Raw genomic sequence first — 13,781 nt, 5'->3', positions numbered from 1 at the left:
TCAATGTTCATGGCTATGCTATTTTTCCTTTTTTTGGCAAATTTTATATCAATTAAAAGAATTTATACCTTCGTGTAACCAGCTGTATAGGAACGAGTTTTGCTCGCGTTAACCGTACTGATGCCTTTGTTTGCTTTTTTCATGTGACATTTCACACACTAAATATTATGAGTTCATGAGCAATATATTTCTAACTAAGGTCATATGAAAGGTCGATATAGACGGAGCTTGTACAACTCAAGTAAGTCCTATTAAATATCTTGCAAACTATCACCTATATTGAGCAAGTATCTATGATGAATTATACAGTCAAAATCGCAGCAATTGTCTATGTTGCTGCCGGTTGCATGGTTTATTGACAATTTTCAATTCGCTCACTCTGTAAATGTTATTTTTGTTTTTTTTTTAGAATAATCTTTGTTGCTGTTTATGCATTTCATTAATTTAGTGATACGCGGAGTTCTAATTCACTACTTTGAAAATAATTTTATTCCTTTTAAGAGTCTAGTCTTTTAATAGTCCACTTTTCTCCAGGGTCGATCAAGGCGTTATGATACTAGTGGAATATTGAGAGTGACTGGTCCTGGTGGTGCAAAAGAAGGATTTGTATATTTATATACTACAAGATTAGGAAATAGGAAAACGGGGGATAATGCAGTTATGTCTACTGAAATATCTTTTCCAAGTGAGAGCTTTTAATACTTTGATTTCTTTTTCTTTTATTTGATTGTTAGTTAACAGTTAGAATACTTATCAAATACCTGAGTCAAGGAAAAACGAAAAAAAAATCAAATAGATGGTATTATGTAAAATGAAAACGAAACATATTTAATTTCATGAATTTTATGAAAGCCAATGTATAAGAAACGAAACAGTTGACGAACAGGGCTATATGATTAAAATGACATTCAAAGAGCAAAATCAATCTAAAATAAACTTAGACCGGTGAAAACCTTAAAAAAAATATTAACGGACAATGTTAAAAAGTTTTAAAACAAATCATCTTTAATCTAAAATCAGAGCAGAGATTTCTCTGGTGATTTTTTTATAGACAGTGTTATCCGTCTTAAATTAAGATTAAGTGTTTTTTCTTCTTCCATAGAGCACCTTAAAATTGCGATGAAATTATCCTCTATTGAAATAACAAAACATGCGTAAAGATAATATTGAACAGACTTCAGGTATTCAGATAATTCTGGTTGCAATTCAAAAACTGACAAGGAATTTAAATATTGTATTTTGTAATGGTGGTTATTTAATCAAAAAGAGAATGCATATTGTTACTTGTATCCTAAATGCTCTTAACTTTTTACTTATTTGACCTTTATAACTTTTATTGGATGGAGTTTCAATGATGAGTCGTTTAAAGAAAATCGCTATAATTTGTCTAATAAAATGAAATTCAACAAATACCTGTGTGTTTATGTTTTATATTTCAAAGAATCTTAAGAATTAATCAGATAGGATATAATTTATTTTTTATTCATTTGAATCAATTCAATTCTCAATGAACTTTTTGACTTTTTTGCACGATAGAGGTCGAGCGATGTTTGTCTTTCTGGTATCATATGAGCAGTTATTATCCAAGTTCTATGGGGACACTACAAATTAACATGACAGATAGTACTGGTAAAGAAACGTTATTGTTTACCCGATCGGGAAATCAAGGTCAAGCATGGTTACAAGAAAAAATAGACATACCAGCTGTTGATAATTTGAAGGTACGTAAAATGTTACTTCCCTTTCAATTATAAAATAGGATGATAAAGATATATGGTATATAACTGCCTATGAGACAACTTTCCAACAAAAATCGATGAATAAGGAAGATCTGAAATAACCAAATGTCGCCGTACGTCCTTTAATAATGAACTAATTACAATTACACTGTATGGAATGATATAGACAGCCCTGGAATATAATGTAAAATTAAAAGCAAAAACATGAGGCCGCATTTAAACAAAGGCCATTGACCGGGATATTCGCATAAAGACGTACGTTTGCCATGGTAAAACAGCATAACAAATAAAGCTTTTATATAAAAGCATGCAAAACAAAAGTTGTGTTGGTGACCTCCAGATGTTGTCTGTTCTATGGTCGTGTTGTTGTCTCTTTGACACATTTCCAATTTCAATTCTGAATTTATTTGATCGTCTTTCTGGCTATGTTTGCTTGGATGTTTCCAAACAATCGATACTAGTAAGCGGAGTTTCATATTGATTTTGTTATCAGTAGATTAAAAGCTAACTAAATTTTACTAGTATGTTATATATATATATATACATATTCAAGGATCTACAATCTGTCGATACCTGTAACTTGGCATTGCACAAGGTCATGTTTTTCTCTGGCTGTTTATGATGTCTTTACACTAAATCCATTGGATGTTGAATGTGTACGGATTGATAGTTTAGTCTTAGATGCATGATTTTTTTATTAGCTGTTAGTGGCTTTGAACTAGCTGTCAGATAACTGCGAGTACTTTCAGATCTGTTCATTGTGTCTTTTTGTGTCGGGATGTATAAGTACCCGGCCACGTCCACTTATATTTGTGTCCATCTGATGAGTTAAGCCTTTTTAAACTGATTTTTATAGTTCGTTCTTATGTTGTACTGTTATACCACTGTCCCAGGTTAGGGGGAGGGTTGGGATCCCGCTAACATGTTTAACTCCGCCACATTATTGATGTATGTGCCTGTCCCAAGTCAGGAGCCTGTATATTCAGTGGTTGTCGTTTGTTTATGTGTTACATATTTGTTTTTCGTTCATCTTTTTACATAAATAAGGCCGTTAGTTTTCTCGTTTGAATTGTTTTACATTGTCTTATCGGGGCTTTTTATAGCTGACTATGCGGTATGGGCTTTGCTAATTGTTGAAGGCCGTACGGTGACCTATAGTTGTTAATGTCTGTGTCATTTTGGTCTTTTGTGAATAGTTGTCTCATTGGCAATCATACCACATCTTCTTTTTTATAATTTCAGATTGTTTAATATATACTGTGATTTGATTGAACAATAAAAATTGACATACACAATTATGGAACTTAACCTTGAAATGAAGTTTATATAAAAAGAAGATGTGGTATGATTGCCAATGAGACAACTATCCACAAAAGACCAAAAAGGTCACCGTACGGCCTTCAACAATGAGCAAAGCCCATACCGCATAGTCAGTTATAAAGGGCCCCGATAAGACAATGTAAAACAATTCAAACGAGAAAACTAACGGCCTTATTTATGTAAAAAAATGAACGAAAATATTTATTGTCAAATCAAATTCCAGTATAAAGTAAACATATGTTTTTCTATGTTGTGATGTCATGCTATTGTTTCAGAAAAAGGGAGAAGGTTTGGTACCATCAAAACGTTTAATCGCGCTGCAAATGTTTGACACTGTCCTAAGTCAGGAATCTGATGTACAGTAGTTGTCGTTTGTTTATGTAGGTTATACGTGTTTCTCGTTTTTTTTATATAGATTAGACCGTTGAATGGTTTTACACTAGTAATTTTGGGGCCCTTTATAGCTTGTTCGGTTTGAGCCAAGGCTCCGTGTTGAAGGCCGTACATTGACCTATAATGGTTTACTTTTTTAAATTGTTACTTGGATGGAGAGTTGTCTCATTGGCACTCATACCACATCTTCCTATATCTATGAAACAGCATACCCATGGTCATCAGATATTCGTGAAGCTTCTTCTTCTTCTTATAAACAAGACTGTCACACTAAATAATGAATGTTCAATAAACACGTAATCGATTTTCGCAATATTTATCAAAATATTTGCTTTTTTTTTAATTGTCTTTTTCATGCCCCATTTATGGGCATTCGTCGATCTAGTAAACGTATAATTCTGACTGTCTGCGTAAGTAGCAGCAATTATACATTTGTGGCATAATCCGAATATGATAAGCAAGACAAGATTTACACTAATAAGTTACTATTAGATTAGATAGTAGATGAACACGGTTACCAATTGACCCCTTCATTAAAAGACGAGTGTGTCCACTTTCGAAAGACTTAATTATTTCAAAAGAAACATTGGGACTTTAGACAGCAAAAAATTATCTGCACGACCATATCTGCAAATTATCAATATGTCCTCGTAGTGTCTATTGAATCCCCAAAGCTGTGTGTTCCCAAAATTTATAAATGAGATCAGAGAGGATCAGACCTTGTAACAATCTCTTAGCGATCACAATATGCAAATGCTGTTTAGGAATTTAATGCTGTATATTGCTTGCTGAATGAGCGATTAAAGCTCCTTGAATTCTCTTATTTCTGGATGCATTTAGAGGTTTTGCTCTTCTTTTTTGTGCTTGAAGACTCGATAGTATAATTATATGACAGGATTATTATTCCTTATAGATTACAATTAATGGAATCCAAGGGAATAATTATATGTCAGAAATGGCTCTAGATGGTATATTCTTGGTTCCTGGTACCTGTGGTTAGTATGACTTCGTTAATAAAACATCATTTTAAAGCTCATCTGAAGTATATAAATCAAGGGAAAATTGGCATACATCAAACAAAGCTGTATTTGACTTAGATTAATGTTTCGAGATATAATCTATGCTTCCGTATTTGCTATGAAAAGCTTCAATATACAAATTCAATATTTGCTAAAAAAAGAGGGACGAAAGATACCATAGGGACAGTCAACTCATAAATCGAAAATAATCTACTTCAGCAGACTTTGTGGTCCTTTGACATTAAACATGAAGTTTTTGAAATTTTTAAACACTTTCTTTAAAATGTTTCAATCTATAAATTGGTAGCCTCCAGAAATTGTAAACTGTTGAAAGACATTTGTTACCCACACTTTTGTGTGATATTTCAACTGTTATGGCAACATTTTTTCTCCTTTGGCATACAAATTTCAGTCGATCCCTTCTGCACAATCAAATTCATTATAAAAGAAAATAAATTTTGACCTGCATTTATTTATATTTTAAGCTCGCCTGAACCGAAGATCCAGCGTAAACGTTCGTCATCACTTTTCCTAAATCCTCGTTGGTCATCTGTTAATTTTTATAAAGATAATCTCCTTTAAAACTATTGGACCAAATTTAACCAAACTTTACCACAACCATCATTGGGTATTTAGATTTGAAAAATGTGTCTTATGACCACGCTTGCAAACAAGCATTGCAAACATGGTTAAACATAGGGGTAAAAATGCAAGGTTCGTCTTTCAAAACGTGAAAACCGCTACAAAAAAAGAATAAATTGTTCACAATGATGACATCAACAGTCAGACGACTATTTGTAAAAGTAAACCAGAATGATTGAATTTTTTTTTTGTGATTTCTATAACAAAAAAAATAACAGAATGGATCAGCTTTGAAAATTAAAAAATGACAAGACAAGATCCACAAATTATTCAACTTTCAAATTTTTTTTTGAAAGCTATAGTATATACATAGATATTTCAAATAGCAAAAAAAGACCAGTAGGACAAAATCTACCAATAAATTAGAATGACCGAAATTGTAAGTCGACTACTTACTGAAGTTATAGTCTGTAATAGAAATTTTCCTAAAATAGAAACAAAGAACCTTTAAGAACGAACATTTCTTTCATTTTGCTTATTTGGGATTTTCTTTTAATTCATCAGATCGAATTTATTATAAAAAAAAAACATTTCTAAACACACTTCACTGTATGTGAATTTTACAGCAAGTCCTCTGTCAACACCCGCTCAAACTACACCAACCACAACAGCTACTCCGACCACAACAACTACTCCGACCACAACAACTAAGCCAACCACAACAACTCCGACTACAACGACAACTCCGACCCCAACAACCACTCCGACCACAACAACTACTACGACCACAACAACTGATCCAACCACAACATCAACTACTCCGACCCCAACAACTACACCGACCACAACAGCTACTCCGACTACAACAACTTCTCCGACCACAACGACTACTCCAACCACAACAATTACTCCGACCACAACAACTACTCCGACTACAACAACTTCTCCGACCACAACGACTACTCCAACCACAACAATTACTCCGACCACAACAACTACTCCGACTACAACAACTTCTCCGACCACAACGACCACAACAACTACTCCGACCACAACAACTAAGCCAACCACAACAACTCCGACTACAACGACAACTCCGACCCCAACAACCACTCCGACCACAACAACTACTACGACCACAACAACTGCTCCAACCACAACATCAACTACTCCGACCCCAACAACTACACCGACCACAACAGCTACTCCGACTACAACAACTTCTCCGACCACAACGACCACAACGACTACTCCAACCACAACAATTACTCCGACCACAACAACTACTCCGACTACAACAACTTCTCCGACCACAACGACCACAACAACTACTCCGACCACAACAATTACTCTGACCACAACAACTACTCCGACCACAACAACTACTTCGACCACAACAATTACTCCGACCACAACAACCACTCCGACAACAACTACTACTCCAATCACAATAACTACTCCGACCACAACAACTACCCCGACTACAACAACTACTCCGACCTCAACGACAACAGTTTCTACAACAAACATAGGTATAAAGAAAAGGCATCAAGGAAAAAATGGATGTAGTGTTTTATTATTTTACTTAAAATTTTATGATATTCTTGTATACCCCTTCTCAATCATCCCATGAGACATTTTGAAGGATTGTTCACATAAAGTGTATGCATCCTTTTCTTTTCTTCCCTTTTTTGGAGTATTTCATATTTATTTAACTGGAATACATGAATATTTGCAAGGAGATAATGGTTAGTTCGATTAAAAAAAAAGGAAATGTAGAAACGAGTTGATCTCATCTGCTTTCTATTCATTTTAATTGACTCTGAACTCAATATTTTAAAAGAAGGAAATAATAAAAACAAGGGTCAAAATGTATCTTGTTGATTGAGCTAAGCATTCGGTGTCAACAGTTAAATACTGGGGAGGGGAGGGGTTTCACGAAAAAAAATATAAAGACTTTATATCTGACTTTTTTCTTTTCAGTTATTGAATGTGGATTTGAACAAGGACAAACATGTGCATTCGAAAATACTAAAGGTGACGACTTCGACTGGACCTTAGATCAATCAGTAAGTTTTATCTAGAAACAAATGAATAATGAATATTTATCCACATATAATTTAATTTTGGATGTAACGAGTCTTCTGATTTGCTGACGGTGTTTTGTTTATAAACTCATAGACATTTTTTGATCATGTGACCATGACGTCATCAACGTTTTTTGAAGGTTTACTCCGGTTAAAATAGAATTAAAAATTAAATTATAAGAAATAACATTAATATTTTATTTATCTATTCGAAATAACATAAAAATGTGGTGCACACTTCAATTAACCTGCTACGCGGGTTATTCAGTGTGCACCACATTTTTTTATGTTATTTCGTCATAGACAGAAAAAAATATTACAGTTTTTCCTTAAGTATATCACATAGTTCTGCTATTTTGATTAGATCATTGATCGTCGGTGTGTCATTTATGTGCAACAACTACTAATTTTTACTGAAATTGGACATTCTTCGAAAATATAAATTCAGAGATTAATTGATTATAATACAATAACATCATCGGCTAAAGATATTCTTGTCCAACATGCTATAATAGTTATAAGAATCCTACATAAAAGAGTTTAAATTAGACTTATCTTGTTGATATAAAAAATATTATTCCGCTTTTGGTATGTTATTTTTTTCTTTTTTCTTTTAAAAGAAATAACGTCCTTTCCCAGAAAACGGTTAATACGAATACGAATAGGGGATGAGGCATCAATCCAACGAAACAACAAACTAATACAAAATTATACATTTGAACTAAAATTTCTCTAAATGTGTAAATTTGAGTTGATGTTAAAAAAAAATGGTAAGTTTGATTATAATGTTAAAAAAAAAAAATTAGCAAGTTCAAATTCATATTAAAAAATTCAGCAATCATGATTTTTCTCATGCACGTACTCTCCGTCTCAAACCCATTGCCAGCTATAACATAATGTTCCATTATAGGACAACTTATTGTCTTATACAGCTAATGACATACATTGAAAACACAACTAAATTCTCAATATGAGACGTAATTTCAAAAAGTGCTAACAAGTTGGTATCGAAATCAGAAAATACCTTCTTGTGTCTAACAAAAGTATTGTGTTATACCAATCACTGAAATGTTTTCTTGTGACAAACAAAGTAGTGTGGTATAGAAATAAATAAAATGTTTTCTTATGTCGAACACAGTTTTGTATTATATCAGTCGCTGAAATGTATTCTTGTGTTGTACAAATAATCGTGTGACGACACATCAAAGAGGGAACTATAAAACATGACAACAAACAACACAATTTTATTTTTCATATTATCAATGTCATTGCAATACAGGGATCAACATCTACCCCAAACACTGGTCCGTCGGCTGCACACAGTGGTAACCAATATGCCTATATTGAGGTAAATGGTCAAGGACAGGGCTTTGTAGCCTTTTTGAGCTCATCGAATACTAACCTGTTCTGTAAGTATTAAAGACATTCATTTATATATGTTAAAAATTTACATTAAATACATAAGTATTTTTGTTATTTGTATTCAACTGCACTATTGATTTCTTTTAACTAGCTTTCATGTTGTCTTTAGTGCCGTATGAAGACAGTAGAGTGCATCCTCGTGCTTCAGGTTAATGCACTAATAATATACAAGATAATAGGTTGTGTCGGATCGAGAGGATGTTTTCGCTGTGTTGAAGACCCATTGCTGGCCTACGTCCATTATCTGCTCTTCGGTCGTGTTGTGGTCACTTTGACATGTTCCCAATTTACATTCTCCAGATCATTATTTTTTTATAAACAGCCGTCGATCTAAAATTATCAGATACTTTGTCTCTTTATTTCAGATGCAGTTGGAATTTTTTCGATGTATCCCCTTTGACCCTAATGTTGCTTATCTATTGTAACAGCATGGTTGTCATCTGCTATCTGTTCTGTGATTTTACACGTCATTTTGGGGCACCTTTATAGCTTGCTGTTCGGTGTGAGCAAAGGCTCCGTATTGAAGAATGTACATTGACCTGTAATGGTTTACTTTTATAAATTGTGACATGAAAGAGAGTGGTTTCATTGGCATTCATACCTGGTCTTCTTATATCTATATTAATAAAAATTTCAACAAAACGAAAATTCTCATGTCTTACGCCAATGGTGTAACCCAAATTGGTTGGGTCAGATTTATTTTTCTAAAGATTTAAGCATTAACAATAGTGTCTTCAATAGCATGTAACCTTAAGCATGTAGTACAGACGACAAAAAAAAGTTGGAAATTATTGTTAAAATCTATATATATGTAAGTAAAAGCTATATCGTAAATGAAATTAGTGTCCATGGTGTATCCTTATCAAAAATCATTTTCCGAAAGATTTCCTTAACTTTGATTTATGAAAAGATATTGATGATAGAAACATGCACAATGAACGACATATAAAACAGGTAAAGAGAGCACGTATCATGCAACTAAATTTAAAATTACACCTGTACGTCATAAGTCTTACTGTCAATGGTGAGATTACTTCGATCAAGTGATACCATTGACCAGTTTAGTAACACCACTGAATATATCATGACCATATGCTATTTTTGTGTGATATTTTCATGTCAAACGAAATATTATATTATTTATAAAATACAATACTTCTTTTAACAATTTTTAACAATTAAATGTATTACCTATACCAATGTTTCTCACAAACTCGTGTATGCTGGTAACATCAATGACACTTTTTAGCAACACTATTGTCATTTTTAGATATTGATATTATATATATAATTTGGATATTAAAATTGAACTGTGCTGTCAATGGTGATACTTATGTGTATAACTGAAGGGTCAGAGGTATTACTATATAAAAATGCAATAATCTTCATGTTTTATTAACCAATGACATTTGTTTATGCCGTATACGAAAGATAAGGCATTATCTAATCGTGTTGTCTTACACATTTTACATATATTCAGTTTTAGTGTTTACTTTAATATTACCAAAACCCATAATTAGGACAGTTATGTTTTTGCAACAATTCATTCTGATTTTATTGGTAAAATATTATGAATACCTATAAAAATGACGAATAATTTTAAATCGTAACAAATTGAAAATGTGTACTCAATTAGGACATACTATACAGATGAGCATATTTACAAGAATTTTTTCTAAGTTGAACCATTGATCAGTTGTGTTTCTTTGGACTTAAGGATATGTTGAGATTGTGTTTGCTCAGTGACAATGTAGGGGCGTGGGGTCTGTGAGTTGCTCTCAAAGGTTTTTTTAATTTCCCTGTTCATTCATATAAACTTCACATTTCAATTCTTTTGATAATGAATTACATGTATATAAATATTACAGTTTGTGTTCCAATAACCATATCTTACATATCTCACTTGTCAAATAATTATTGTGTTTATTTCAGCCTCTTCGTATTGCCTCAGATTTTATTATCACATGTATGGCCAAAATATCGGATATCTAGCAGTGTACTCACAAAAACGCAACTCGGGCTGGTGGTCCAATCCTTGGACTCGGTCCGGAAATCAAGGAAATCAATGGATAAAAGCTAGTGTGAATATAACTGGTAATATACAGTCAGGCATTGTTGTGAGTATATAATCAGAAAATCAGTTCTTCCTTCACATTTTTTCCTTCCAGAGTAAACTTTAAATACACATTCATTTGTCCGTTTGTAAAATTTCACTGAGGTTGTGTTGGCTTATAATTTTATACACTGACCTTAAATAAATCTTTATCTTTGACCTTTGACTTCTGAAATTACTATGAAGTATCACATTTTAGAGGGAGAAACTGATTCATTTTGATTTGACTGTTAGAAAATATTGGGACTATATATGCTAGAAATATGTTTCCCAAAGTGATTATTCTTATTCTAAGATAAATCAACTAGCAATTTTCAATAACTATATCAGTATATTATAGAAAATGTACTCAAAATATCAGAATTTCATCTCAATCGAATGTTTCTCCCATTTAAATGTAAAATCACTTAGTCGGTTCCTAGCAGGTTGGCTCTATATATTGCCATATCGATGGCATCATACTGATTGTTACTTTTTGCACTGCCGTTGTTTGTTGTTATTTGATAGCAATTGTGCCTTCTGTACCTTATTTGCAGCAATGGACATTTGAGCGAAATGAACGAATATTTGAGCGATTAAAAAAGGGTTGGAGTGTCCAAGTATCAATTATCTAAGCGCAAATAAAAAATGAGCATAGGACATTTAACGAGAAAAAAAAAGAATGATGAAGGAGTACCTCTTCTGTTCTATAATTTCATCTGTTACCCTTGCTCACCACAGGATATAGTTGAGAAAATTTGTTTGCAAAAAGTTGATAACGCATAAAATTCAAAACATCTTTATATTACTCTGCCAAAAAACATAAAACTCGTAAATAGCATTATTTTCAAGTTAGTTCGGACATGAAATCAATATATAAGGCTTCTGACTCCCTCTTGGCCGAAGATTCGGGTACTAAGTAGGGAACACGTTTGCTGAACAGACGGACAAGCATCTGCATTTGATGATTTTCTAACCGTTGACACATTGCTCTTAAATGCGCTGTTATATGTTGTTTCGTATATTACAATGGATGTCAAGCTCTATGTTGATGATTTCTACTCTTGTTAGTCAGAATTACTATTATATGGTCTTTGATTGATTAGAACATGGCAATTTCCATGCTATAGCTTCAGCGTTATCACACCAATGCTTTTCGGATTTGGACATGTTGTAGCTGGTAACAAAATGGAGGTCATTAACGGGGTTGACGATTTTCACTTCATTGTGAAGGAGTTTTGGCCCTTTTTTAATAGTAACACTAATGGATATAAACTGTATATATACTTTCGTTGATGACACGTTTAACCTTCATAATGGGGTGAATGTATGAAAGACGAGATTTTGTTTAACACGGTTTATCTTTAACGCATGCAACACATTTAATTGTGTGTATAGCAAGACATTAAGAGATAAAATAACAAAAATACCAAACTCCAAGGAAACATTAAAACGGACACTCTCTTATTAAAAGCTCAAACAGTTACTAATCAAACGAAATTAAGATTAACTTTTATATTCCTTACTTGGTAAAATATGGTTACTTTCTTGATGTAGCCATATATTGGAACAAACATTACTGCACGATTTTACCGTATGATATATAAAATTGGACTCTTCAATTTTAAATTTGTGTCAATTAAAACCAGATTAAATTGTGATTATGTCATAATTCTATCATTTTCCAAATAAAGTACGCAAAAACATTTCAAACTAATCGGAATGTAAAATATCAATTGCAGCTACTAACTGAAATATTCAAAACACGTGAATTACTTATATGTGCGAAAAAAAAAAAGATAACATAAAATGTATTTCAAAAGAACATAAAGTGTGATTGGCAATTCTTTTTCAAATACTTGTAAACCTAAAACAAATTCTCGCAATAGTATTTTCTACTTTGACATTTATTTTTTCAGATTGATATCGAGGCTTCGAAAGGGAGTTCTGGTAATATTGGTGATATTGCAATTGATGATATAACATTGAGTACCGGTTCTTGTAATTAGCTTGTAACACTTCTCGATATCGTGTGAACAGAAAAGTCAATTGATTGACTAACCTTATTATTATTATCTTTTCTAGAAATTTACCTGATAGTCCAGTTTATATTGCCTGAAATTCCCCTTTTAATTTTGTTTAATATCGGATTATGAATACTAAAAACATTAGTCGCAACAAACAGTGTATTCAGTATTTAGTGACATTTTTTCTTTGTGCATCTATTATTTAGAAACGGGTGTCTTATTAAGTGTATTTAAAACTAATAAAACAAATTGCATTCAACAAATGTTTTCTTTGTGAATTTTTTTTTTAATGTACCATACCAATAGTTGCTACACAGTTAAGAATTCACTGTGGCTCATCGACGTTAAACTTTGTAAAAGGTTTTAGATTATCAAATATTTGGGCCTCGAGTATCCCTGAAGACATAAAATGTCAAAATCTGGTATCTGATGTGGGTAATTTGGTACCGTTATTGTTATTTCCAGAAGTCCATTACTAGACAAGTGGGTAACCCGTTATATAGTAAGGCGATCACGTTGTATCTGTACCTCCAACTGTGATTAAAACGGGATTTGAGCGAGATTGCTATCAAAAGTAGCAAAAATCAATGTCAAAATGTTATGTGTGCATTTTGGGTAGAGATAATTTATTCAAACGCCATATTACTAGTTAGCACACAGTTGAAAATAATCTTTGACCATCGATGTGCTAATGAAAAGCTCATTTAGATGCCACATTAATATGACAGTGTCACGAGTCATTATGATGGTTTGAATATCAAATTATAAAAGTTGTTTGCATTATTTATCCATTTAAAACCCTTATTTTAACTGTAGATAAATTGTCAAACGGAATAAAACAAACTTCTTCCACAAACGTTTGGTTTCAGAGGAAATTGCTATTAATAAGCTGGCAAGTAACACTGATTAAGAATATGTTTAATAGGAACAACTTTCTATAATATTTATTTTAAGAATATATATAACGATTTTCAAACTTTAGGAATTATTTTTAAAATTGCAGGGGAATTCTACAGATAAAACCTGGAAACAGTGTATCTATTATTTATATCAATATATATGTTCCTGATCTATTACCATTTTTAGCAAAATTCCCAAAT

The 13,781-nt window shown here is 32.6% G+C and overlaps 1 protein-coding gene across 1 annotated transcript in view; it reads left to right on the top strand.

Annotated features, from left to right (window-relative positions):
* LOC143064594 (uncharacterized) overlaps positions 1 to 12,944 on the top strand; it is a 42,176-nt gene extending 29,232 nt beyond the window's left edge. The window contains exons 16-23 of the mRNA XM_076237513.1: positions 535 to 685; positions 1,537 to 1,721; positions 4,366 to 4,447; positions 5,680 to 6,585; positions 7,037 to 7,122; positions 8,420 to 8,549; positions 10,495 to 10,679; positions 12,574 to 12,944. Of these exons, the coding sequence (XP_076093628.1) occupies positions 535 to 685; positions 1,537 to 1,721; positions 4,366 to 4,447; positions 5,680 to 6,585; positions 7,037 to 7,122; positions 8,420 to 8,549; positions 10,495 to 10,679; positions 12,574 to 12,663 (1,815 nt within the window). The 3' untranslated portion in view covers positions 12,664 to 12,944. The remainder of the gene's footprint in view (positions 1 to 534; positions 686 to 1,536; positions 1,722 to 4,365; positions 4,448 to 5,679; positions 6,586 to 7,036; positions 7,123 to 8,419; positions 8,550 to 10,494; positions 10,680 to 12,573) is intronic.
* The last annotated feature ends 837 nt before the right edge of the window (positions 12,945 to 13,781 follow it).

Source organism: Mytilus galloprovincialis, chromosome 2 (assembly GCF_965363235.1).
Source record: "Mytilus galloprovincialis chromosome 2, xbMytGall1.hap1.1, whole genome shotgun sequence".
NCBI lineage: Eukaryota > Metazoa > Mollusca > Bivalvia > Mytilida > Mytilidae > Mytilus > Mytilus galloprovincialis.
This window is presented reverse-complemented; position numbering and strand designations above follow the sequence as displayed.